At 38.8% G+C, this 26,194-nt stretch overlaps 1 protein-coding gene across 2 annotated transcripts in view; it reads left to right on the forward strand.

Annotated features, from left to right (window-relative positions):
* The window catches only part of XPO4 (exportin 4), a 72,208-nt gene that overhangs the window by 14,756 nt on the left and 31,258 nt on the right, over window positions 1-26,194 (forward strand). For both annotated transcript variants that reach the window (XM_057399649.1, XM_057399650.1), the window contains exons 2-6: window positions 7,684-7,789; window positions 10,979-11,120; window positions 11,390-11,528; window positions 23,053-23,169; window positions 23,946-24,099. In XM_057399649.1, the coding sequence (XP_057255632.1) occupies window positions 7,684-7,789; window positions 10,979-11,120; window positions 11,390-11,528; window positions 23,053-23,169; window positions 23,946-24,099 (658 nt within the window). The remainder of the gene's footprint in view (window positions 1-7,683; window positions 7,790-10,978; window positions 11,121-11,389; window positions 11,529-23,052; window positions 23,170-23,945; window positions 24,100-26,194) is intronic.

Here is a 26,194-nt window from a genome sequence, read left to right on the forward strand (position 1 = left end):
AATGTGTGTGTAGATATATATAAAGATATATATATATATATATATATACGTATATGCATAGTATCTTAGATGAGACCATTTCAGAACTGAGAATAGATCTTACCTTAGACCACAATTTATCTCCTGGTTTACTTACAAAAGACTAAAAAGTACTTCAGCTCCAAAATACAAAGCAAAAACTGATTTAAAAAAAAGAAGTATTTTTTTCCCCGATTAAGTCTCTGCATGAAAGCAAGATGTGAGTGAGTAGATGTGTAGGAGGCAATTCCTCCAGTAGTCACGCATTTGTTCCAAATATACACTGAAAAATACTGGGCACCTGGCGGTTTAAATAATTCATAATTACTCTTGTGAAAGATAGTTTTTTTAAGAGAAGTTTTTGTTCAGGAAGACTTAAATCTCCACCATGTTGTCTCTACTGCAGGTCTGGTCAGATGCTGTCTGCTGCATCTTTCTTACGGATCTTTAGACATGTTCTTTGAGTATCTTTTAAGCTGGAAGATGAGTTACTGTTCTAGCTTAAATGATTATTTGAAAAACAAGTGCAAAGGAAGTAATGGGCACATAGTTGAAGTTGTTTATTACACTAGCTAGGTTTTCTGTAGTAACTTAGCTATTACTCAAGCTAAGTAGGCTCTGGCAGTCATGTAACGAGAGATCTGGATTGCAGAAGCTTCTGTCGATATCAGTTGTCTAAACTGCCTTCTGGCCTGGTGCCCAAGGCAGGAACATCTGATCCACTTGTAAAGCAGTTACTGAATGCTGCAGAGCTGAGCATCTTCGTGTAGCCTGAATTTTGTCGGCTGCTGGCATCTGCTTCATGAGTGGATCCTTTCATTGTTAGGTATCAACATCTGCTAGAGAAGTAGAGTGAATAGCTGAGAACAAAAGTGTGGATAATCATTCAGCTGTCTGTGTCTGACCCCTGTATTCGATCTCTTTGATTAGATAGTTTATTTTATTAGCTATTGGATGTGCTGTGATACACTGTAGGAAAAAAACTTACTTAAACTCTTGAAAAGTGTTACTGCTAAAACTGCAATGGAGGCCCATGACTTCCACAGAAGTCAGGGAAATGTGGTTTTTGGGTGTGTTGCTTGATGTGACTTTGGTAAAGTTGGAATCTCCTTATTCTGAGAATCTGATTCTTTTGTATAACTTGCCTATATAGCAGAATTTGCTGCAGAGTAATTCTCTTCGGGTATTGTTATTTAAGATACAGAAATCTGGTTTTAGGGCTTCTGCATCTTAGTAGAATGCATCTTAGTAGAAGAGCACAGTAAGTTAAAATTTCATAACTTTTGATTATTCAAGGATGTTGCAGCTAAAACAATTGCTTATGTGGGTAGAGTAATATATTTTGCTGTCCTAAATGTAGTATGTGCCCTAGTTAAAAATTATTGCTTGGGCTTGTGTTTGATAACATTTTTTTTTTCCTCTTTCTCTGATTCCCCCCCCCCCCCCCCCCTTACTCCTCAGCCATGTTATCACCATCACATGGTGTTCCCCTGCACATGCTTCTCAAGTTCACTCATGATCTTTCTTCTCTGCATATGCCTCACTGTTTCTTGGCTTCCCTACCTCCTGGGACATGTTGGCAAACCATCTGGGCTTCCTTTCTTCCTTGCTTCTCTGAGCATGTTTTGCCTGATGGTGGCTGTCAGCAAGGTCCAGGCCCAATGGTGCCATTGCCATCTGTGGTGGCTTGTGCTCATCCTTGTATATTGATAGAGATTCAGTTTCTTATTCTTGTCTCTGTTGGGCTTCAAGGCTCTCTGCAGTCTAGACACCGTTCTGACGAACAACTGATGTGTTGAATTGTTTTTTCATAAGCTGGTAACAGCTCACAGACCAGAGTTCTAGAATAGTTTTATTTTACCTCTTGATTGCAGGGAAGGCAACAGTCCCCTACATATTTGGTGAGGCTTGGTTTGGAGAGTTTGTGGTGCATTTTGAGTCACACTTCAGTAGAAATCTCGGATTTTTGTTTCTATCCTTGTCAAGTTTGTAATCTACTTTACTTGTAGACATAAACATTGCCTTTGGCAAGAAAGTTCCTTCTTGGCTTTAGTAGTAGCAGGTACAAGCAATTCGATCTTCTTTTTTTAAACCCAAGAAAATTCTCTTAGCAGGCATGTTTGCCTTTCCATAATCCTACTGGTGTTTGGACTGTACTGTTCATAGGGGACTTCTTTTTGTAGGTGGGAATAGTGTGGGTGTCAGCTGAAAACACTCTGGTGCAGACTCCAGCAAAGTGCATAACTATTGTTTGTGACTTGCTAATAAGCAGATTTTCTCCAGTATAATTGTAGGAATATGCTGGGTTCTGTTTGTTCAGTGCTGTCTTGCCATAGCAAAAATCTATGAAAAATTAGACTTTGCCTCTAGCAAACGTCTCTGCAAGCAAATGGGAATGCCGTTTATCCCATCCTTCATTATGTTTATACACCATGATGGGGAGGATTTTTCTTAATAAAACCAGATGCAGAGATAACAGTGTAAACTAGCTGACTAAATCTTATTTATATAGAAAAACCTAACCCATTATTGATTTTAATAGTAATATCACGTGAATGTTAGAAGTTAATTTTAAGATACTGTCACTGTCTACAAGTGACCAATAAGTAATATTTTCTGGCACCTAAAACCATTAAGAAAATATTGTCACTTCTAGTATATAATAAAAAAATATTATATTTTGTATGTGTGTGATCATCAACATGAAACTGCCCAAACAGAATCACCTGGGGGAGGGATTTGATACTTCTGATTGTTTTTTTTAAAGCAAAAACTGTGTTTAGAAGTTGGGGGAAGGAGCAAAAAAAGCAGACACCACTTCAAATATGGATGTGGTGGTAGTTCTTCGGCCTGTTATTGGCGTATGCATGGTGACTTCAGCTGTAGTCTTATGAGGAGAGAATCTGATTATTTGCAACCCATTTGCTGCCTTTCTTATGGCTGAATTATCTTCACTGCTTGGCACTCTCCATTGTGACAAGTCGAATTACAGATATATTTTTTAAAAGGTATATTACTGAGGTAATAAATGCTTGTACTAAGCATGTTGTTCTGAATATGTATGTGTAACTTCAGATTCGCTAAATGCATCTAATTACTGATTCAATTTAAGACAAAACTGAGCCCTCAGGCCTCTTATTTTTATCCCTTATTTTTCCATATGTACATTCACCAGGTATCTTCTAGCTCTGTGTGTGTTTTTCAAATGACAGTTGGTCCAACCCTTTCTCATATCTACTTCTTTTCTGTTCTGTCACTATGAATTTATATGTTTGCGTTAATCAGTTTCTTCCTGGGTAACATATGCCACATTTTTAGCCTTTTTAATCATTTCCAGTTGTTTTGTCCTTTCTTGTAGCATCAGTGAATAATTGATGGTGTACCATCAAGGGAGGAGCAGAGAAAAAGACAAAGTTAGAAATTAGAAAACTGTGTTATATCAGAAAGAAACAAAGATGGTTTATTTTGGAGAGGAAGTATCGCCATTTATATATAAGTGGCAGTAAATAAACTTATGGAATTAAATGGTGCTGCTGTTTCAGGTGCTCTTCTTTATTTTCCCATAGTACAAAAGGATGGTTTCAGGCACAAAAAGATTCTGCATTTTTCAGATCAGTGGATTGCCACTTAGCTAAGGTTGGTAAACAGTGGCTACAATGTTGGTGCACCTCCTGTTTTGTTAGTAGGGAAGGGTGGAAGATGGAGCTTCATCTGTGATATGGTTACTTGTAACATTCTCATACTGGGGAGAAAGGGGGAAAGGAGGTTTTAAGAGGGTATGCTGACCTTGAACTCATTGGGAGAGGCTTATTTCTGATGGAAAGCTGAAACCACTTTTTATCGTGTTCCATACTGGAAAGAAAAGGTATTTGCATGGAAGTTATGTGGGGTTGTTTTTGTTTTTGTTTTTTTTTAAGAAAGTATCTGGTCAAATAGTCAAGGAAGGCAAAACCTGACTTAGAATTAGTTTTACACAACAGTTCCTGTCCTTCCAAAATAATACACTTTGCTGTTAGTAAGCTGAGACAGGTTATCTCCTGAGAGTGGGCTGATTTATTTGTTGGTGGTTTTTTAGGTGCAAAAAGTGTACACAGAATATGTGTATGTATATTTCCAACCCAGACCAGTCTATGATTCTATGCTGCGCTTTCCTTTAAAGCTTTATATTAGTAGTACTTTACTTCCAGTGTACTAGATAACCACTGCTGGAATGCAGTGAAGGCAGTGTACTGTAAGCTGTAAGCTCCCTCTGGTGGCTATATAGTTTAAAGCTCACCTGCTGCACTTGCCTGCTCTGGACAGTTTTGAGGGTCTAAGTGCATAATGTATTGTTGTGCACAGTTAAAATAAGTAAAATAAAAATTATTGTAATTTAAAAAATTAATACAGGAATATGATGTGTCGTGTGTTTCCAGGGTGCCAGAGGTCTCCTGTAATCAGACTTCAGAGAAGTAGAAAAGTTAGAGTTCTCTTCTAGTTATTGTAAGCATAAGGGGATATTTCCTGTAAAATTTTACTTTTCTTCTTTTAAGGGTGGCTGTTGATGTCCCTGAGAGTACCCTTAAGTATTACAGAACACTGAAAATAGATATGATCTCTGTATGACAAACTGAAATATTCTTTGTTAATTCAAAATTAGTTCAAGATGAGGTAGCCATGATTTGCTGCTCTTGCTCTAGGAGTGTGACTATAAATGACCTCAGACTTCCAAAATGTTTTGCTTTGTCACACCCAAAGGATTCCTTCTAATGTGGCTGTGATTAGTGAGGCTTTATGAGACTGCAGAGCTGTGAGCTGCAAGGTCAGTGCTGCTGAGAGGGCAGCATCACTCCACTCCTTTTCTCACTGTTGCACTGGCTCTGGCACTTGTCTGACTTCTTGAAGATTAAAGTAACAAAAGAGTGTTCATTGCGTTTGTCTTCTCTTCCCCCCCCCCCCCCCCGCCTTTTTTTTTGGGGGGGGGGTGGGCTAGTTATTAGATGGGATAAAGCAAGGAGGTGACAGGACCATGCAGGTGAGAGCAGGAAGAGAGTGGGATCTCTCCTTTTGATAGCAGAGAGTTACTAAAATAACTCAAGAAATTTGCTTCTTAGTTCTCATGAAACTTCACTGACTAAAGCTGTGTGTCCCAGAGACTTCAGAGTATTCCCGTTATTGCACTGCAGGAGAGGCTGTAGATTAAATGCACTTTAAATGGTAATTGGCTCTGAGAAAAGCAGCATATCACTAGCTGCTATGTCCTATATAATGCTAGCACAGCCTTCTGTGCTGGCTTCTGGTGAGCCAGGCTGGGGAACTGATCCAGAAGAAAATAACCTGCCTTTGGTGGGATGCTTTTCAGTGATTGCTTCCCCAGTCTTGTTCTCTGTGCATTTGCACCAATGCTTGCCCATACAATGGGGGAAAAGTGGGGACTGCTTTTTTGTTTGGTCTGGTTTATTTGTGATAGTGCTGACTGAAGTGCATGTGAAGGTGTTCCTGTGTAGATCATTCCTGCACTTTTGATAACCTGCTCCAGCTACTCTCCTGGCATTTAGTACAGCTGCTGGCTCTGTTGCAGTGAATGTAGCTAGAGTCCACACAGAAGTACTGTCCTTCAAACTGCAGAAGGAGGTTGGGAACAGTTCCTGCTGATGGCTGGCTGCATGCAGAACTGAGATTTTATCTCGGAAGTGTCGCATGCCCAGATTTGGTGAAGCTGCTTCTTTACAAGTTTAAATTTGCTTAAAAAGTTATTAAAGTTTGGATTTCTGCATTGGGTTGGAGTTCACTGAACCTCAGTGTCCTGGAAGGACTCAGGTGCTGCCACGCAGCTTACTTCTGTCTCAGTTGTTCAGCAGTGCATAATGCCCCAAACATCTAAAAGCTTTTCTCTGCATGCATCTGCCTGCAACCTGCTGACTTAGCCCTTGAGATGCTGCTCCCAGCACGCAAAGACAGGCATGAGCTGAAAGCATGCTGCTGTCTGTGTGTGTGCACAACCTAACACAAGCTGCTGCCTGCCCACAGGGGTGTACGGGCAAACACTGTGATGTTGCCCACAGAGCTGTTAAGGGCTGTCCTGGGGAGTTCTGCCCCCAAACTAACTGTGGAGCAGAAGAGCAGATTTGTGAAGGGACAGAGCATGTATTCTGGGTCTCTTTGCAGCCACTTTCCTGTGCTACTTATTTTGTTCCCCTCACAGGCATTCATCATATCTACGCAGGAAAAGTTCTGAGCATCAGAAGTTTGCTGTGCAAGGAGGAGCACAGCTGTTCAATAGGACCTTCTTGATCCAGGAATCAGCAGCCTGCTTTCCCTTGCTTCATTTATTCAGATTAGTGACTTTCAATCTGTGGTGTTATGTGCTTATATTTAAATCTTCTGCTGTCTTATTTTTTATCACGGATGAGAGAATTAAATCAGATTTTATATGTTTTATTTACAAAACTCTTGATCTTTTTGCTGAGGCCTTTGTGCTTTTTTCCCAAAGCAGTAGGTATAAATCAAACCAGGACTGGAATTTGGAGTTTGGAGTTCAGCTGAAGTTCAGTAACCTATGCTCTCACCTTGGTCTGGTTCTGCAGCTTGTATGCAACGAGTCTATGTTTGCATGTTCCTTTCTCAAAGGCACACCAGTTTGTCTTATGCAGCTTTGTGGTATCAGTCCGCTGTCAGAATATTTTGTGCTGTGTGCTTGCTCAGATAAATCCCAAATAGCAGGAATCAGAGGATATTAGCAGCAAAAGTGGAGAGCAGTGTGGTGTTGTGAGCAGCTGATGTTTTCTGCAGGGTTTTTACCTTGGGCAGCAGAGGGAATATTGGGGTTGCCCAATGAAGCAGGGCTGTAGTGCAGGCAGTTATCTCTCATTTGAGCTCTGTAGGCAGTATCCCACCTTACAATGATCCACGTTGCTGCATAGTTTTATGCTTTACATGTGGTTTATTTTCAGGTAGAAACCACCATGGAGCTGGCTTTCAGCAGCAGTGGAGCAGCAGGTGTTAACCGGGCAGCCAAGTTGCTCATAATGCAAGGGGATGGGTATATAAAAGAATGGGCATAAGCACCTGAGGAACCACTGTAGTCATTCCCAAATGGGCTGACCCGTCTTCAGCCAGATTCCTCGCTGTCTTTAGGTTGTCAACTTTAATGTTAAACGCTAGAGGGTAGCATGTTACTGCCAATACTTTATTTTAGAACATATGCGTAGTCAGTTACTGTCATTTCCATAGTCGAGACTTTTTTTTTTAATCCCTTCAATTTATTCTACAGTTCAATATTTAAAAAAAATGTAGAACAGCAGAAAAAATAGTGCTTTATTTCCACAACTGTGGGAGTGTGTAGCAGAATTTAGTGGTGTGTAAAGAGATCTTTTGAGTAGAAAAATATTTGGATTGAATTTAGGTCTTTTATCTGTCTCCAGAAGTGTTACTAGGAGCACAATACTTAGAATTATTCATTCTCTGCCTTATGTCTCAATATTGACCCTTATGTGCATGATATAAGTACACAGTGGTAATAAGAGGCCATGACCGAGAGAGAGCAGGTGATTTTACTAGGAGATACTAGGTTTTGATGTTCAACAAGGCAGATATTTTTAAGTTCATGACATTGCTCATACATTTACAACTGGGATTGGGTTTTAGTGCTTAAATAACTTATTTTTTTCCCCTTTTTTCTCTCAGGCACCACCTTCCATGGTCAATAATGAGCAACGCCAACATGCTGAGCACATATTCTTATCATTTAGAAAATCAAAATCACCATTTGCTGTTTGCAAACACATTTTGGGTAAGTTTTCATCAGGAAGTTGAACATGTACCTGTTTTTATAACTGCAATTTTGCTGCTGTTCTGTGGCCGGGAATATGAGCATCAGTTTTGATTTTGATGAGGGGTACTTTTGACAGAAGGTGAAGCCTGTTGCTGCCCTTTCTGGTTTTGTTTCTGGTAGCTTTAAAGCTATAAGGTGTGTAGCTAAGTTCCTAAACTGATTTCATAAATTCAGGTTTCCTCTGTGACTTGATTATTGTAATACTGTCTAAACTGTGGAATTCACAGGACTGCCTGTAGTGTGATCGCTTGGCTTGAAGCTTCCTGTTAAATCAGCCAACAGGGCAATTTTACACACCAGATTTTACACTGGTGCTGAAATTTTCCATGGTGGCAATTTATTAGAATGTTCTAGTAAGTTGCTGTTAACAGCCAGCTGCTGTGTTTAAAAAAAAAAAAGAAAAACTTAACTTTGTCACCTGGTAGAAGCAATAGAGTATTGGTTTGAAGTTCTGTGTAATTATACCTGTGGAGGAGGGAGAGAGATGGGTATGCATCATTTTTTATCAGAAATTTCTTGGGGTTTAATGGAAATGCTGTAAGTGTGGTTGTGTTACAAGATTTAAAAGAAATGTTTTTATAGGTGGACTTATTAGAGTTTGGCAGCTAAATAATCTGGAAATTGCAGGAGCAGTAAGCTTCCAAGATTCTTAATCAGTATCACTACATGTGAGTGTTGGGGGGAAAGCAAAGGAGAACATACAGTTCATGAATATTAGGATGTCAGTATTGCAGGCCTATGACTGTGTTGTTAGATTACACTGTGATATATAGAGCAGGGTATGCTTCCTTTCCTGCACCCACTTCCCAAACGCATTTTTTTCTACAAATTAGTTTCTTCTGGTTTTAATATATTATAGCACTACTTCATCTGGTCTTGAAGTCTGGAATCACACTTTTTGCTTTATGGGTCAGCAAAATCAATGCTTTTTATTTCCACATTAATTTTTGGAGATTTTTAGGTGGGCAAAAGAGCATGCTGAGTAACTTTGTTTGCAGACCATTTTGATCTGTCATGATATGTCGCTAATCAGAAATAATGAAAGTTCATTAAATCACCACATCGTTGTCTCAGAAGAGGGAATTCAGTGTAGCATTAATAATGAATGCTACATTGCAGACAGTTTTATTTCTGAAATGTGGCTGGTTGGAGGAATCCTGTTTATAACACCTTTTGGATGTCTAGTCTAGAAATCCTTAAACTGCTCATATGCTACCACCATTGAGAAAACAGTATACTTCTGCATGGGACAAGATTTTCCTGGCAGTGCAGGCAGTTGTGACACTGAGGCCTGGAACTGAGAGACTGTTCCCAAAACTCTGTGCTTCTTGAGTGTCTATACAGCCTGGACAAAAAGAACAGCTAGTTAAGACTTGGGAATTGAGAAGGGAGAGGCAGGGATTATGAAATTAGGAACCAGGGAAGAGAAACAAGCTGCTCATGCTGAAGAATAAAAGAGTTGAAGTGTGCTAATGGGCTGTGTGCAGGTAAGGATGGGCAGGAACCAGATGGCTTTATAAAGAAATAGAGGAAAAAAAAAAAAGGTCAAGACAAGAATTAGAATGTAGATAGAGGGAGATAACAAGGATCTTGGTGGTGTTCATGGAAAGAAGAATGTATGAGCAATACAGGGAGAGCAGTGATGAGGATGAGCATAAGGAAAAGGGGAACAGCCACAACCATGCAGTTTCTTTGAAAACCTGGAGTAGAGCCCCGGAAGCATGAGGCTCTATGTTCTTTTTCTTGCAAGTTTGTAGCTGTTAAATGTACTGGCAAAACTTGTCCTGCCTTTCTTCAGTAACTTCATGTAGAGGATAGTGGCACTCTGACTAATTATAAGCTTATACTGGGTGCTGGAGGCCTGCACTGTTAATGACTGCAGTTGGTAATGATTTGTTCTTGAAGGAGGAATTTCATCCTCTTCTTTTTTAATAGCATTCTCCTTTTGTGTCAGCTTTGTCTAGTTTGAAAAGCCAGAAGTTAACAACTGCCAGAATTAAAATTCCTATCCAGGAATAATTTGGCTCACTTTGTATGTGTTGGACATATGCATTAATCTTAATTAAGTGGTTAGTTAGTTTTCCAGATTTAGCTGAGTAGATTTAAAAGTGGTTTATTTTGATTTAAGGATGTTTACCTGTGGAGGGTTTAGGTTTGGAACCTGATCAAGTTACTTAAAAACATTTTAGCAAATTTGCTGCTATTTTGGGTATAGAACTTTTATATAAAGGAAATGTATATTACAAACTTGTGTGTATATAATTGGGGAAAGAAAGTTTGTTTTGTAGTCATTTAAAGCCCATCATCTCATGAGTGAGGATTTCTGAAACAAACCCAGTTTTAGCCCTGGCACATTGCCCATCATAGCTCAAACTCTACTTCTGGTTCAGGAATTTTGTTTCACCATTTCGTATTTTATGCTTTTGACATCTGGTGGATGCATCCTTTCTGAATATTCTTAAGTTTTTCTACAGAGTGTTACCTTCTTTTGCAACATCTTTTTCTATTTTCTGTAGTGCATCTATATACAAATTAATCAGATATTCGGATAAGAAGAGCTAATGATTCCTACACTGTGGTTGGGAGTTATATTTTCATTGCCTCAAGATAAATATAGGAGCTTGAGCATGATGTAGTAAACCTTAAGTGCACCAGTCTGTAAAACTTTTGCTGTGATCATAAAACGTAAATGTTTTCTTTGGATGTAAGTGTTTCTCATTATCATCTGTGAAATACACAGAATTTTATGCACTGATGGTTCCAAAGGCAAGCATGCAAATGATAGAGGTGTCTTCAGTTCTGGCATGCATGTCAAATTAATCCTATTTTAATGTATCAGGACTAAATCCATCATAATTTTTATTTTGTTCCACAGTTGGTTTAGCATTCTTATTCCTGATCTTTGGCCTAGTCTCCTTGTGCAGCCAACTTTTCTTCCCGAGTCACTGATTCATAATGTTGGACCATTTGATAATTGGGTTGATTATTTTCTCCTCTTTTGAGTTGTAAATTATTTGTGCTCTTAGCAACAAAAGTCCATTTAATAATAAAGAACGGTAAACGCCATTAATTTTTTGCTGGAAATACATACCAGCTAAATACATGTATGTTTTCTCATACCCAAGTTGCCTTTGTTTTTCTCCACAGAAACTAGTAAAGTGGACTATGTCCTTTTTCAAGCAGCTACAGCAATAATGGAAGCAGTTGTAAGAGAATGGATTCTCTTAGAAAAAACTAGCATTGAGTCACTGCGAACATTCCTTCTAACGTACGTCTTACAAAGGCCTAAGTAAGTATAGAAAATATACCTCTGAACATAAAGGATTTGCATAAAGTCTGGGTTTTCCCAAGGTAGTCTTTGGTTTCCCAGGGAAGTGGTAGAAGACCATTTCAACAATAATTTATCTTCCATTCTTAACACTCGGTTGATTTCTGTAGGGATATCAGCTTTCACTTACCAATTCATGAAAAATGTTTGAAAAAGAATTGTGTTGAAAATGTTATTGAGCACTTATATTCAGAATTATTTGCAAATATATTTTTGCAATGTGTTTGCAGCCTTCAAAAGTATGTTCGGGAGCAGATTCTATTAGCAGTAGCAGTGATAGTGAAACGGGGATCATTAGACAAATCAATCGACTGCAAAAGCATTTTCCATGAAGTCAGCCAATTGATCAGCAGTGGGAACCCCACTGTGGTAAGTATTTTGGTTTGTTGGTTTGTTTTGGCTTTGGTTTTGTTTTTGTTTTTTTTTTTCAAAATTTAAGCAGTCTGTATCAGCAGCATAAGTTACATACTTAGTGATGGTAAAGTCTTGTATGCTTCTCTTACCTAAGAATTAAAATTAGTAGTGAAGTTGATAGCTATTCAAGCAATCATTTTTGAATATTTTGGGACTAGGAGTAGTATGTGTAGCTTTTTGGTACACAATTACACCACATTTTCTTAGGGAATAGGTTTCTCTGAGTAGCTGCTTTAAGTGCCCCTGGATTTTTGTGGTTTCTCTGGGTTTCTTTAATAAATCAGATAGTGTGATCTAGAATGGATTTTCCATTAGCTAACAGCTTTTCACACACTGTTCCCTTTCCTTCTGTATAGTACTGCACCCTCCTGTAGCTCAGCTGTTGGAACAGGCTGTGAGCAAGAGGCATGGGCCTCTGCTGTTCTCTGGGTGACGGGTAGGTGGAGGGAAAGGGGCGTGAGGAACTAAAATGTGGAATGGAAATACAAAACTTACTCTTGATTTAATGTCATACTTCTAGGGCTAAGTGTTAACTTCCATACTGAGCTCAAAGTGGAAACAAAGTGTCCAATATCTATATATGCATTTAGTGAAATTCCGTTTGCTATGCCAGGAGATAAGTTTAGAATAGGTCATAATAGAGGCATGTAACTAGAGATTAAAGAGAGGTGATTTTTCTCCTACCAAACGAAAATTGAAGTGTGTGTAGATTCCATGCTGAAACTTTAACTGAAGCTTTTTTCAAACAAAAAAAAAAAAAAATAGAGGGAACCAACCCATCACACTGTTGAGTGTTTAGAGCAGCAGTTGTACAAGATGTGAGTGGCAAATGTTTAACTCTGAAAATTCCATCAAAGTGTACCAGCAGTAATGCAGCTCATGTCATGGTCCTAAAAATAGTGCATCACCTCTTGAGCACAAGTGATACCCCTCTGTGGTATGGAAATTACAGTTACACTTGTAAACTTTAATTTCACAGTTATTTAGCTTAAGGTGAACATTTTAGCCTTTTGGTTGTGTGTAACTCTTGATAGAAATGGGTATCTGTTTAGAACAATGCTGAGTTCATGTTTGTTTTTTTTTCCCCCAGGAAATATAGCCTTGTTGTTAAATGCAGTTTACAGCTAAGGTTTTAGATTTTTATGCATGCCAGTTTATATGATCTTTCCATGAAGATACAAACCTGTATCTACCTGGAGTAGATACAAACCTGGATGTTGACAGAGAAGTCCTTTTTGAACTAACTCTTGCATAGTTACATTGTATTCTGTTCAACAGTTGTATTCTGTCCATGCAGTAATACACAGGCACACTACACTGAGCAGCATACATCAACCTAAGACTGCCTGTTGTAAGTGCATCATCCCAGCCTTACTGCAGAACAGGGCGTGTTGCAGACGAGCTCTGGCTGGGTGAAGGAGTAGTATTTCACTCTCCAAGTTCCACTGACTGCCACCATACAGAGACCAAGTTAGACTCAGTTTTTAATTTTCTTTTATCCACCTCCTTTCTTCACAAGTTTTAATTTTGTCATAGTTTTTTCAGAGTATTTGTGTTCAAGCTTGAAGAATGGTATTGAAAATGTCTTGAGTATACAAAGATGTTTTCTACTGTGGTACTCTAATATATCTCGGTAGCAAAAAATGACGTGTTGATGCTGAATCACCTTTTCTGTAAGGCACAGAGTATTTGTTAGTCTTTGGCAGGCAGATTATAAACATGTATGTATGAGGTTTTTAAATTATAAAATAGTTATTAATAAAAATTTTCTTGTAATCTTCTGAGACTTTAATATAAGAGAAACGGGTACTTGCACAGCTTCATGTGACACAGGTCTTCGCGTATGCAATAATAAGTGGTAATAAAATTGTGTGTTAACACAGTGTCTGCCACAACTGAGCACTAGGGGTTCAGGGCATGCCTTTTATATAAATATATAACAACTTTGAAAGGTTGTATAAAATAAGTAGTACAATGAAATATCCACTTACCTTTTCAAATATGGTTGGGTGTGTTTTGTATTTGTGTCCCTATAATGTACAGCCATGCCCATCAGGCTAGATGGAACCATGGTGCTGTGGCTGCCTTGCTGCTGTGTGAAGTCTCAGGTAAGGGTGCTTCAGGGTATGGTATGAAGCTAAAGATTCGAGATGCCACCAGGACAGTGCCATGTACATGTCACAGGTGTTTCTGCACTTCACTGGAGGCATGTTTGCATTAGTTATTTATAGAAACAGGCCTCCATCCACGTCAGGGTGGAGGCTAGGGTATGGGTGTTAGGAGAAAACAGCAGATGTTTTCCAGCCCTCTGTGCCTGACTCCTTCCAGTTTCTTAACATGTCTTCCCTGTGATGTGATGTGCACTCTTCCCTTCAGCCTTGTATACCCAAATTTCAGAAGTCTGTCATACCTGTGACTCCTGATTCTCTGCCAAGTCTCTTGGTTGGTTTTTGTATTCTTCACAGGCTTCTGCTCCATGTTCCCTCTGACCTACTGCCTACCCATTTGTATCCTCCTGCCTGAGGACTTGGCAGCTGCCAAGTAACATACGGAGTCAGCAGCAGATCACTTCATATTTAAAAATATTTAAAACTCTCGAACATGGCTCTTAGCTATCGATAATGACTTTCTACAGGAGTTTATAGTTGAGAGAAAGTCCTTTTTAAAAAAGCAAAGTAGTCTCTCACCTGCTTCCCACTTGCTTTCTGCTCTCTGCTGTCTCTGAAGCTTTCTGGCCCTTAGCTTATAAGAATAAAATAGGTATTTAATCTTTTCCAGTCCCTGCAACCCTCCACCCAGTTCCTGTCAGACATCTGTACTAGTTTTACGTGTGTTAGGCACTCCTGCTCCGTGAAATCTTCAGGACTTTTCAGTAACATCTTTTCATGGTCAAGTCAGGAAGACTGGTGTAATGACAGCAGAGAATGTAGGTGGTACTTTTGCATGTGTCCTTTTGCAGGATTTGATGTGCTTAATACCTTAACTTCTCAAGTATTAGTTTAGAATACCTTTAGAAATGGATGTACTTTGAGGGTGGAACCTGAAGGTATGTTGAATAATGCTGTGGCAAACTGACATGGGAGCAAAACTGATGGATGAACTATTGAGAATGAAAAAAACACAGGAGATTGGGGGGTGAGGGGGGAAACAAACCCAAAACAAAAGAACACAAAGGAGATTGGAAGGAAGAGGGAGGAGAGGAATAGTGATGAGAAGAAAGCGGGCAGGAGATGAAAAAGATGGATTTGGTATCAAACAGTCTCTTAATAGTGGAACACAGTGTACATGTTAAGGAAATAACAGGGCACTAAGGAGAGGTAATACTACAGGGATGAGAAGGATGTGTGGTTAGAGCCGGGGTTTGAACCTGGAGCACTGGATCTTGCTGCCACTTCTCTGCCATATGGAGCTTTATGGATCTCAAGGACAAAACCCTTGTCTGAGAAGGGAAAGCAAACTAGAGAGAGTCTAGTTGTCTGATCATTTATAAATGAGTTTAGGTGGTAAGCCTCTGGGAGGACAAGGATTAGCTTTGTAGTTCTTGGTTTTGTTTTTCCTGGCTCCTACTGTAACATCAGTACAAGCCATCCTGCTGCTCATGAAGGAGAGTCTGATCTCCTTCCAATAGCAATTTTAGGATCTCTTTAAAAAAAATGTTCATCTCTGGGGGACACAGCTTCTGGAAGTAGACACAGTATCATAGGTGAATCTTAAAATGCCAAATACATATTTTCTATCAGCAATTTAAAAATTTTGGAGAACTTTGTAGGCCAAGTTCTTCTCAACTATAAATGCCTTTAATTTCTTGGTATTTGCTTTTTCATTAGAATATTTTGCATTTGCATAACTGATTTAATTTGTCTGTCATCCATGCCAGAAGGATAAGAATTCTGGCCACCAAAGTGATTGATTTCCATGAGGAGGAACTGGAACAACCATCAAATGTATTTTGTTTGAAACTGGGCTAGGATACAGGTCACACCTCTATTTCTTCTGGATTATAGGTAGGCGAATGCAGAGGGGTCCAGTTGTAGTCCTGACACTGGACTGGGAAGCAGCAAAAGCTGTGTTTTTTAAGATCTACAGTGCATATAGTAAAATGTAGTCTAGTATAAAGCTGCATACCTGAAGCCTAAATTTTTCTGTAAATGCAAGACTTGTCAGGAATTACTGGAGTTGCTCTGAGATCCTAGAAGTTCCATCTATCTTAAAATCTGTAAATCTGTTGTTCTATTTCCCAGTGTTCATGGTTCGGCTAGAGTAGAGATTCTGATGCATCAGGTTACCTGAAACTGCTGAAGAATGTGCTGTGGATGGATTTTACTCTAACAGTAGGAAATGTTAATAAGCAGAACTGTAGGCATTGATCTTCATTGAAATGTCAGTAATGGCTGCACAGATAACTACTTACAGTTATTTAGCATTTATTGTTATTTTTATTCTTTAAGAGGAATTTTACTTCTGTACCCCTGTCTAGCCGTTGCTGTCTCATATGGTAGGGTAGGATTTGGAGAGGCCGTCATGACTTTCACATTTTGACAAAAACATATATCGTTTTTCTCCCTATACCCTTAGCTGTGTCTTCTGGTCTAATAAAAATATTACCTGGTCCTATGAACCTTACTGCCTTTGAGACATGTTGAGTATAAAAACCATATGGTAAACCAGGATATTTAAGCTGTTTCCTTCATGCTGACAAGTACTCTATAAAGGCCTAAGTTAGTGTGTTAAAGATAGGTTTGGAAATCTTTGGGATCTAGAAACTACTCTAAATATGAGGTAAAACTCGCTAATAGAAGCGTAAGAGAACTTTAAAACATAAGTAATTTTTAGTAGTTTTATTAACCAGTGTGCCTTTTAAAGTTTTCTGATCCTTCTTTTGAAAGAGAGCCTACCTTACTGGAGATGTAGTACAACGAAATTACAGCTTAATATTCGAAACTGGTAGCTCCCAGTATTATCACTAACAGTAGAGCACAGTTTCAAAGACCAGCTTGGGAAGTGAGGAGACATGATCCAGAGGCGAGATGTGTGACCCCTGTTTTATGTGTGGCATCCAGGACCCTTCATTTCCTCAGTTCTGCCATCTTGTGCACATGTACACATGTTGAGGCCCTCACCTGAAGACCTCAGAGACTCACAGGGAAGGAAGAAATAATGTCTTTTCCATGTGTTGCACCTTTCTTTTATTACTGTGGTGACACAGAAATAAACAGGCTTGAGGGAAAAGCCTCTTAAAGAAGTTCATTGACCTTTGCTCCATCTTTAGCACCAATTTGTCTCAGGGGTACTGTCCTTCTGAATATATATGTTCAGTAATAAACTGGATATCTGTGGGACTCTACTTAAAAACAGCTTTCTCCCTTCTAATCTCCCTTTTTTCTTTAATTTTTTTTTTTCCTTCTTTAAGCAAATCTGCTGTGCAGCACAGCTACATAACAGCTCATTTGGCATATATGGCAGGCAGAGGTGGGCAAGAAGGATTAGGAATGAGTACTGGGAAAAGTGGAGAGAGAGGGAACACCTGCTACCAAAGAGCATTTGTCAGAATGATGAATATTTAAAGATGGGCAATACTGATGGTGAGCTGCCTGGCTAGTCTTGCTATTAATTATTTTGAATTTAATTGGAAGTCTTGGATTGCAGCTACTGTAGGAGTGCAGATTCAGCTGGTGCATATCAGACAAGAACCTGGAGGATATGTTACCCCTAGATAAATGGTTTTCAGACCTTCACTTCCCCCCCCCCCCCCCCCCCCCCCGATTTCTGCTTCACAACCTCACCTGTCCCGAGAGAAACAAAGAAAAGCATGTTTTATACCCTATGTTCCAGCAAACTCTGCCTGGACCTCTTTCTGTTATTAGTAGAGGCTGCTACTTCCCTTCTGTCTTTGGCCAAAGCCTGCATGCTTCACATGCCACAAGATCATCTTCCTGTGGCCCCCAGGGAGTCACTGAGGAATTGATTAATTTTTTTTTTTTTTTTTTCCTGTCTCAGCTCAACCTTGGGGGTTTCCCTTGTCTTGGTTTGCCTGGTTACCCCCCAAGGAAGGGAAGCAGGGTCTCGCCTGTTGTGCTGTTGTAGGCTTGGTGTGTTAATGTGGTTCCAGTCATCTTTCTTTGCGCTGTGGCAGAGGAAGAATGGGAAGAAAGGGCTGCGCTGTCTAGCCAGTCCCTTAACTGCTGACAGAACAAAACTGCAGCTGTGGGTCCTATTCCTATCATCCTGTCCCTGCTCTATAGCTTTTTTCCATCAGTTGGCTCATTTGGGAAGGATCGAACACATAAAATCCAGTGGGTTCTTCCTGGTCCTTGCTTATATTTCTTCAGAATATACTCAGGTTTTCTTTGGTTGGAAACCACTGCTTCAGCTCCTGTGTTTCTCTTTGTACATAATGGTATTTCTTTTGGCCCTGTGGCCATCCTGTTAACCTTTAGATTTGGAGTTGCTGCTTACATTCTGGAGATTTAGATACTCTGAAAATGTTAGCAAATACAGCTGTGCTTATTCAGGGAAGTTAGGGAAGAAGTCTATTACTGCCTTTATAAAGGAAGCCTTGCTTTAGACAATTTATTTTGTAAATTTGGTTTTGATACATTCTCATAGAGTTGCATCACCTAAGAGCATAACAGCAGAGTCTGCCTCTGGTAGATTTACTCTTTGATTCTTCTTGCTCTTGTGCAACTTAAAATTAGCGTGTTTAGGGATAGCATTAAGTGCTTCTTGTGGCTTCCCTTTTGTTTCAGTTACAGAGTTTACATTATATGAATGGAGATAAAAAGTCCTCTAAATGCATATTCTAATGTAACAGAATAGATGTTATGATTTGCTCTGTTCAGGTGAGACTTATTCTTTTAAATATACTTTCTCATTTTTCTGTAGATAGACACTTGCAGAAGGTGAGAGTGTGTTGCATGATAATTTATGCTTTGTAGTAAAATGAATGATTTAATCAAACCTCGCTGTATCTCTGCTCTGACTTCCAGAACAGAAGAAACATTTTCAGTGAGGTAGTTCGTTCTGCTTTGTCTGTTGGCTTTTCTGCCTCAGAGCTGGTGTACCACATGTCCATTTTTTCCTAAGCTGTATTTGAACTCTTCTTCCTTTCAAATGCTTTGTAACCTAACTACTCACAAATGAAACTGTTAACTTATTCCATGGGCAGTCCAGGCACAAGTGTGAAATCCCTTCAAACATTATGGCTTTAACTTTTGTTATAGGGTACATTCCATTTGGAGGAATAAGCTACGTTTAGTTGCATCTGAATTTCATTAATGATATATAAATGTTTTTTTACGGTTAAAATGGTGCATGGTCTTTCTGTAGTGTCTCTTTTACTGAAGTAATTCAAAAAGAAAACCACTAAAACGATGTTACTACTGGGTGTCTGATTGCCAAGTTAATCTCTTATCACAAGTCCCATTGATATTCTGTTTGAGCAGCTGAGAGTCTATTTTATGTATAGCGATCTTTCTTAAAGTTTATTCCTGGTAATAAAGCTAACTGGGGTGAGTGCCAAGCTATTCTCAGAGGCAGCCCGCTCTCAACAAGAGAAGTATTTTATTTTGTTAGATGGGGTTATTGTTTGGGTATGTACTTGTGGCAGAACTAGCGAAATTGCTAGCGAGTGAGTCAAACTAGGTTCAGAGGTGTACTCTTACTGGTATGGGGTTAATGGCATTACTGCGCAATAGACATTCAGATCTGACTTTTAATATGATGCCCAGAGTCATGTGCATTTTCTACTTATTACTGTATGGTATTACTAAATTGGATTTTTAATCTCTTCTAACCTTAAAAAGAAACCAAACAAACAACAACTCAAAACCCCCCAAAACTTATACTCTAAACTTTACAGGTATTAAGTGCATTTAATTTTATTATGTGTAAGGAAGTAATTTTATTTCATGTACCACAACTGTATTGGTTTATCTGAAATTATGTCGTGTTTCAGATTTTGGAAATCTTTCCAGTAGCTTACATGTATGTTGAGGTACTTAGTGTCTTCATACCAAACAAAAGTGCATTAAAAAAATGAATTTCAAAATATTAGTAGTTAAACTTCAATAAAGTTACTTTTCATAATGTAAAATTTTACTTTAAGTTTACTTTAGCTTTATACCAGAGTTTCTGAAGTATTACTGTGTATTTGGAAGAATTCAGTAGGTCTTACGGCAGTTTGAAGAAGCAGTGGTGGTTTTGTATGCAGCTCTCGTCAAATGCTTGACATTGCAGTGACAGGTTACAGGTCTTGATGTGTTCCTCTGCTCTTGTCTGTAAGCTCAACTCCTGGGGATTTGCACTACCTTCTAGGAAATAAATCTCAAGCAATCTCCCCTCAGCCTGTTGATGCAGTAAATTTTAAGTTATTGGCCAATAATCTTTGATCTTCTCTTGCTCTGGTGACCTGGATACACAGGAGTACTTACTATTCCATGTGGATTCAAGGGGTAAGCGCAGATGCAGATAGTGACAGAAGTGGATGTGCCTGCAATGAGTACAACACCCTTGGGATGGTGAGGGAATGGGGCAGGATTTGCACCCCAGGTATTAAATTATCAAAGTGAAAGAGTTGGTGGGATGCTGGGAATCCCGTGGAAGAGGGAGAGCAGAGGGATGCAGTGTTCCCTGGTGTTCACTGTGAGCTAGGGTGCTGGAGGGAGTAATAAACGTAGTAATTTTATGCTTTTCCTTTCATGCTCAGAGAAGGTACCGATGTCAGAACTACATGAAATATCTCCTACTGAAATCAGGCGAACAGGTCACTGCTCAAGCTGCTTTATCAGACTCTTGGATTCAATCAGCCTAGCTGTATCTATTGCTCTTTACATCTTTGAAGAGATTTCCTTACCATCAATCATAAAATTTAACCTTCTTTTTAAATTTCTCCTTGAAATCAGGAGAGAAGCACACAAACAAAACCTGGAATGCACTTTACTGTCCAAACAGAAAGGGATAAATTATTATATGCCACATAAACCCACTGGAGAAATTGGAAAGAGAAAAGGATCTATTATTTCATCTTATGTTAACTATTTGTAATCACAGTGGGAATAAATCTTTTTTCCCCTGTTGTTCCTTAACTGTCACTTGAATTTATGATTTATTTTCCAATGACTGGCAGCCAACTGCAAGTGCTGGGTGGTCTGCATCAGTGCTCTGCTTGTCCTTCATGGTGGTTTGGTGCAAATATCTCAGCATGATAAATCAGAAGCAGCTTAGCTTTAGCAAGCCTGTTTTACTGTTGTAGTCATTAATACCACATGGTAATTATGGTATGTCATAGAGCATCAAACTACAGATTTGTAATTGCAACTAATGATGTCTGTAAATCATGCCTTCTCTGAGCTGAAAAGTGTCAGTGTGCCAGTAATTCAAGCGCCAAATAAAAGCCTGCATTTAAAAGTATTTAGACAGCCTTGTTGGATTTCTGCATCTCCTGGTACATAATGAAACTGGGCAGTGTTCTCTGGCAACTTCACATGATTCCTTCAAAAACATGTATTCTTATCTGAAGCATTGTTCTAGAGCCAAACATGGGGAGATGGGGTGGATGGTGGAGGGAGAAGGTTTAGTTTGGAGGTTTTTTTAATCCAGATTAATTATTTTCATATGGAACTTTTACTGTTGGATTAAAAACTCAGCGTTAGACTACACTAATTTTTTTATATTGTATCAAATGGATTTTCTCTAAATAAAAAATACTTATTGTGTAAATAGCTTACACAGAAATTTGGAAATAAGATACTGAAATGTTTGAGCTAATGAGAAATCTTTCTAAATCCAGTACAGAACTGACAAAATTGCACTTTTTACTTGAATAAAGTGTGATGCTGTTTTTCACTGGCAAAAATGTTTTTTTTATCATGTGATACGTGACAATAGTGACTGTAGATGAGAAATAGTCACTTGAAATAAACAGTTATTTCTTTAAAATGGGAAAGCATGGATTTAGCAACCGAGGAGCAATATGCTAGTCCATTGCACAGCTTTATTATACAATAGAAGAGAAAACCATGTATTATCATGAAGCCGCTATGTTGGATCTGTCTGGGACTTATTTAGCAAGTAAGAATGTTAATTTAGTGTATACTGGCTAAGATAACTAGTTGTCTGGGGGGTCAAGGTACTGACTTCAGAGGCATTTCTGAACAAAGATGTTGCAGTTGGTGGGTGGATGGCACTGGTCTCAGCTGTTGTATGAGCTTGCATAAATAGTATCATCTCCACTTTAATCTTTCGGGTGTTCAGAGGTAGTGTGCATATTTCTGTTTAACCCCTGGACACTTGCTGGCATGCATGACCCTTTAACAATTCCTGTCCCTCTGTCCATCCCTGGCACCTTGGCTCCAAACAGTCTGGGAAGATAGCCAGTAATTTTGAAGGTTTTTGTTAAGAACATCTCTTTAACAAGATATATATATATCAGTATACACTTTCAGTAGTGCTTATTACAGTAGTGTATAGCACACTTCAGAAGTACTACTTGCATCTTCACTGTACAGTATCTACTCCCCTTTGTGTGTTGTGATCACTTAAAAAGAATATATTCAAGCTGGTGATGATGGTTACTGGACTTTGGCATCAGGAAAAAAAGCTATTTTAATTTCAAAAAGCAGCAACAAAGGCTGGAGCAGTGTGTTTCATAAAGGAAAGTTAGGTTTTAAGTTGTATTTTAGGATAAGCATTTGATTTACCTTACCATAAATTTTGAGAATGAAGAAGATACTTAAATCTTCAGTGTTCATGTATCATGTATCATGTGCCTTTTTCTCACCAATTTTTATATTGCTTCAGAGATGTCGTTTTAGCAGAGTAGCTTCACAAGCCTCAGAAATTACCTTTAAATGTTGTGCTTTGGAGGGAGGTATCCAGAAGCTTTCATGCATCAAAGCCTTCTGCATATTCCTCTCCTTTTTCTTTGTGGGGGAGAGGGAAAAGATGCAGTTGATGGTGTATTGTAGGTGTTACTTTTGACTAGCTTTTGTCACTTTTGGTGGTATACTTTTAACCATGATTAAATACCAACATGGTAAGTGTAGCAAATGCAAAGAAGGGCTAAAGCAAACTTCAGAGTGGCCTGAAGTATCTGATAAATAAAAATTAGTGGAAACTGAATCTCCCTTGCAACCTGTAAAGCCCTGTGCACAGGGAGAGAAGGTGAACAGCAAGGCTGGGAAATGTATTGCAGTAAGTTTGTTTCCATTTTTTTCAGTGATGATCTCACAGGTGCTAGCTTTTGTATTGCTCAAATACTGGAATTTCTTTTGTAAAGATGGAGCCTTGTCGAGTCCAGAGGTGGTTCACCCAAGGATCTATACTTCTGAAAGTTCTACTTACTCTAGTTTGTGTTAAAAGAAACTGAAGTACTAGTTGTAGAAAAATGCTAATTAAAAAATTCAAGGACAATGTAGGTGGTATTATGTTATTGGACATATTTTAATTATGTTACCCCTCCCCCCCCTTTTTTTTTGTAAAGCAAACTTTGGCCTGTTCCATTTTAACGGCGTTGTTGAGCGAATTCTCAAGTTCAAGTAAAACCAGCAACATTGGACTAAGCATGGAGTTCCATGGTAACTGTAAACGTATATTTCAGGTAAACTAGTTCTGTATAGTATATACTACCCGTCTTTCTAAAATTTAACAATTGGAAGCAGAAGTATTTTCTTGTGCCAGGTGCATTCAGGTACAGTATGTGCCTAACAGCATTTAATGGACAAATATATGCAGGTGTTGGCTACTGCAGGAAAGTTGATAATGTATTTTTTAAAAAACTTGTATCAAAAAAGTGAAATCCCTTTTTTCCCATTTTATTAATGGTAGAGCTACAGATCTTTATGTGGTTGGACTCTTTAATTCCTTGGCTACCAATTGCAAACAAAACGAATACTCTCTGGAACAATGATAGTCTTAAATATAGCTTTGGTTTAAAGCCAAGGAGAGCTATGTATTTAAAAATATTATTGCAGATGGTGTAGTCTGGTTGTCTCAGATGTATTGTTTGGCCAGGCAGAAATGTTTTTGTGAAGGCATTGCTTTAAACTGACTGTGAAACAACTTACCAACTTTTTTTCATGCCAAAGACCAACCCTCTCCTCCACCAGCTGTTAAAACATATTGTTAAGTTTTTCTTTTAGTGACTAGCATTTATGAGAAGGTTTTTATTTCTTATTCTTTAAAAACACAATCTAGTAATTTTGGCAAAAGTATGTGTGTGGGGGGGGAGTCTGACTTACAACTTCAGATTTTTTTCTGTGTTTTAATGAAAAATAGAGTGAAAACAGAATTGTTTTCTTTTTAGTAAAGTATTTCTTTTTAATCAACATCTGAATTAATGACTGACTCAATATATTGTGTTTGTCCTCACTATAGGAGGATGATCTGCGGCAGATCTTCATGCTCACAGTAGAGGTACTTCAGGAATTCAGCAGACGGGAAAACCTCAATGCTCAGATGTCTTCAGTGTTTCATCGCTATCTTGCACTAGCCAATCAGGTCTTAAGCTGGAACTTCCTTCCTCCAAATTATATCCTTTTCATGTCAGACCCTGTATTACAGCTGACTTAAGTCACTTCTACTGGCTGACAGGTAAAGTCTTTGTGAGGAGAGAAAAATGTAAAACTTATAAGCCTTTTATTTAGTCCTTGATTTATGTTTTCTTTCATTAGTGCTCTTGGTAACCCCCATGCTTACTAGTAAATGCTTACATACAGAAGCTGCTGTTGCTCTTCGTTAAAGTTGTAAAGTATTTTATATAAAAGGCAAAACCAGTTTGGCAGAGCAGCCACCAGTTATGGGTTGATGGCTTATCTGGTTAGTGCAGGGGAGAGGAAAAGCGTAATATGGTACTTTAGTGCAGAGCCAAATGGTGAAGAAGTCCAAGGTCTGTCAAATTTTTATGTGGAGATCTGATCTGTCCTACTTCTCTCTCAGAGAAGAGGAAGGGGCAGCTAAATGCCCCATTATCTGGGAATGTGCATGCTCTACTGACTCCCCGTAGAAGAGTACGGTCATATAGTAAAACATGCAGTAGGTTCACTTCAAAATGAGGAAAAAGTATTTGCTAGCTAAGAGGAGAAATGGCATCTCATTTTTACACAGGTGCAGTTGCTTCCATTTTGACACCTTTGTGATGTGTGCTGATTGTTAAAGTCCAGAGAAAGGTGGAGATGGAAACTAGGGGATGAACCATGATTAGAAACAGTCTTAATGAGGGGGAGAATTAAAAAGATACAAAAACGTTCAACCCCCAAAATGGGCTATAAAAATATTGTAGAAATAGTCGCATTCTGTAACAGAGGGTTAAGACAGCACTTGCAGTAACACATTGTGGTGCCTCTTAATAACTAGGGTGCTCAGCCAACTTTCCAAGAGCCAAATTTTTCATCTGGTTTATAAACTTTTTCTCTTAAAACCTTTTGAAATTGCTAGTAAATTATACATACTGCAGGAATCTTGATGTTGCCTTCAAATTTATGGTAAAAGATTTGTTTACTTTCCTGGTTGGATGGTTAGAAGATGGTATCTGAGTGTTACTGTTGTCTTTGCCTCTGTTCATTATGCAGCAGGCAGGAAAAATGAAATTTATTTGAAACTGGATGTTCCTTGGCTCACATCTGTAAAGCCGGATATCATACGTGTTGCCTTTATGGAAAGTGTCATGAATTAAAAGTAAATATCCCACTCCTGTCAATCATTGAAGTGCATGTGCCTACAAGACTGAAAATGGAGTCGAATTATTGCATCTTACAAAAGTTTTTGGAAGATGATTTGGGATTTGTAAGAATTCAAATAATATGTGAACACTTTCTTTGTTTCCCTAAGCTGTAATCTTAAATAGAAGGAAAATGCTCTTGTTGCACAGTGGTGGTTCCCTCTGAATTTGTCTTGCTCTGTGCAAACCTCTGATGTAGTGCTAAATACTGATCTTGTTAAAGTTTGACAATGAAGGCTCTAGTTCTTCCTGAATGCTTTATCCTAGGCCAAGGGTAAGTGGTGGAGCTAGATGTATACAAGCAAGATGTGGAGCCTTGGGAGTTCCAGCTTTCATTTATACCTCTGTATAACATGAAGTGATTTAGTCTATAGGTGCTAGTAAATAAGTGTTAACTGAAATAGCTGAGCAAGCCATACTGCTGCTTAAGGTTAACAGTGTTTTCTGCTACTTAGTCTACTTTAAGTACTGCAGCTGTTAGACAATTACAACTTCTAGAGACCAGATGGACCTTTAGTCTAAGCCACAATTGCTCTTACATGGCTACATTTCAGACCTTTTCATAACTTCTGCTGCACTTGATACCATCTTTGTGTTTTCTACCACTGCACATTTAATTTTGCTGTAGGAATTACAGCACTAGTTTGGGTCTCCCTTGTCTGTGTAGCAACCTGTTTTCAGAGAAGTTGGAATGGCTTTAATCAGCCTTGAGAAATGCACGTCTTAGCTGATGAAGATTCAAGAACTGCTGGCGTTTACAGCACCATGTTGATTGTATTGTGGCATAAATCTTCCTTCAGAAGACTGATTTAAAAGTAAGTGATGACATGGTTTAGTGCAAGGTGTCCCTGCCCATGGCAGGGGGGTTAAAACTAGATGATCTTAAGGTCCTTTCCAATCCTGACTG

Source organism: Pezoporus wallicus, unplaced genomic scaffold (genome assembly GCF_028554395.1).
Source record: "Pezoporus wallicus isolate ANWC-B61680 ecotype Strahan unplaced genomic scaffold, APGP_CSIRO_Pwel_v1 scaffold_6446, whole genome shotgun sequence".
NCBI lineage: Eukaryota > Metazoa > Chordata > Aves > Psittaciformes > Psittacidae > Pezoporus > Pezoporus wallicus.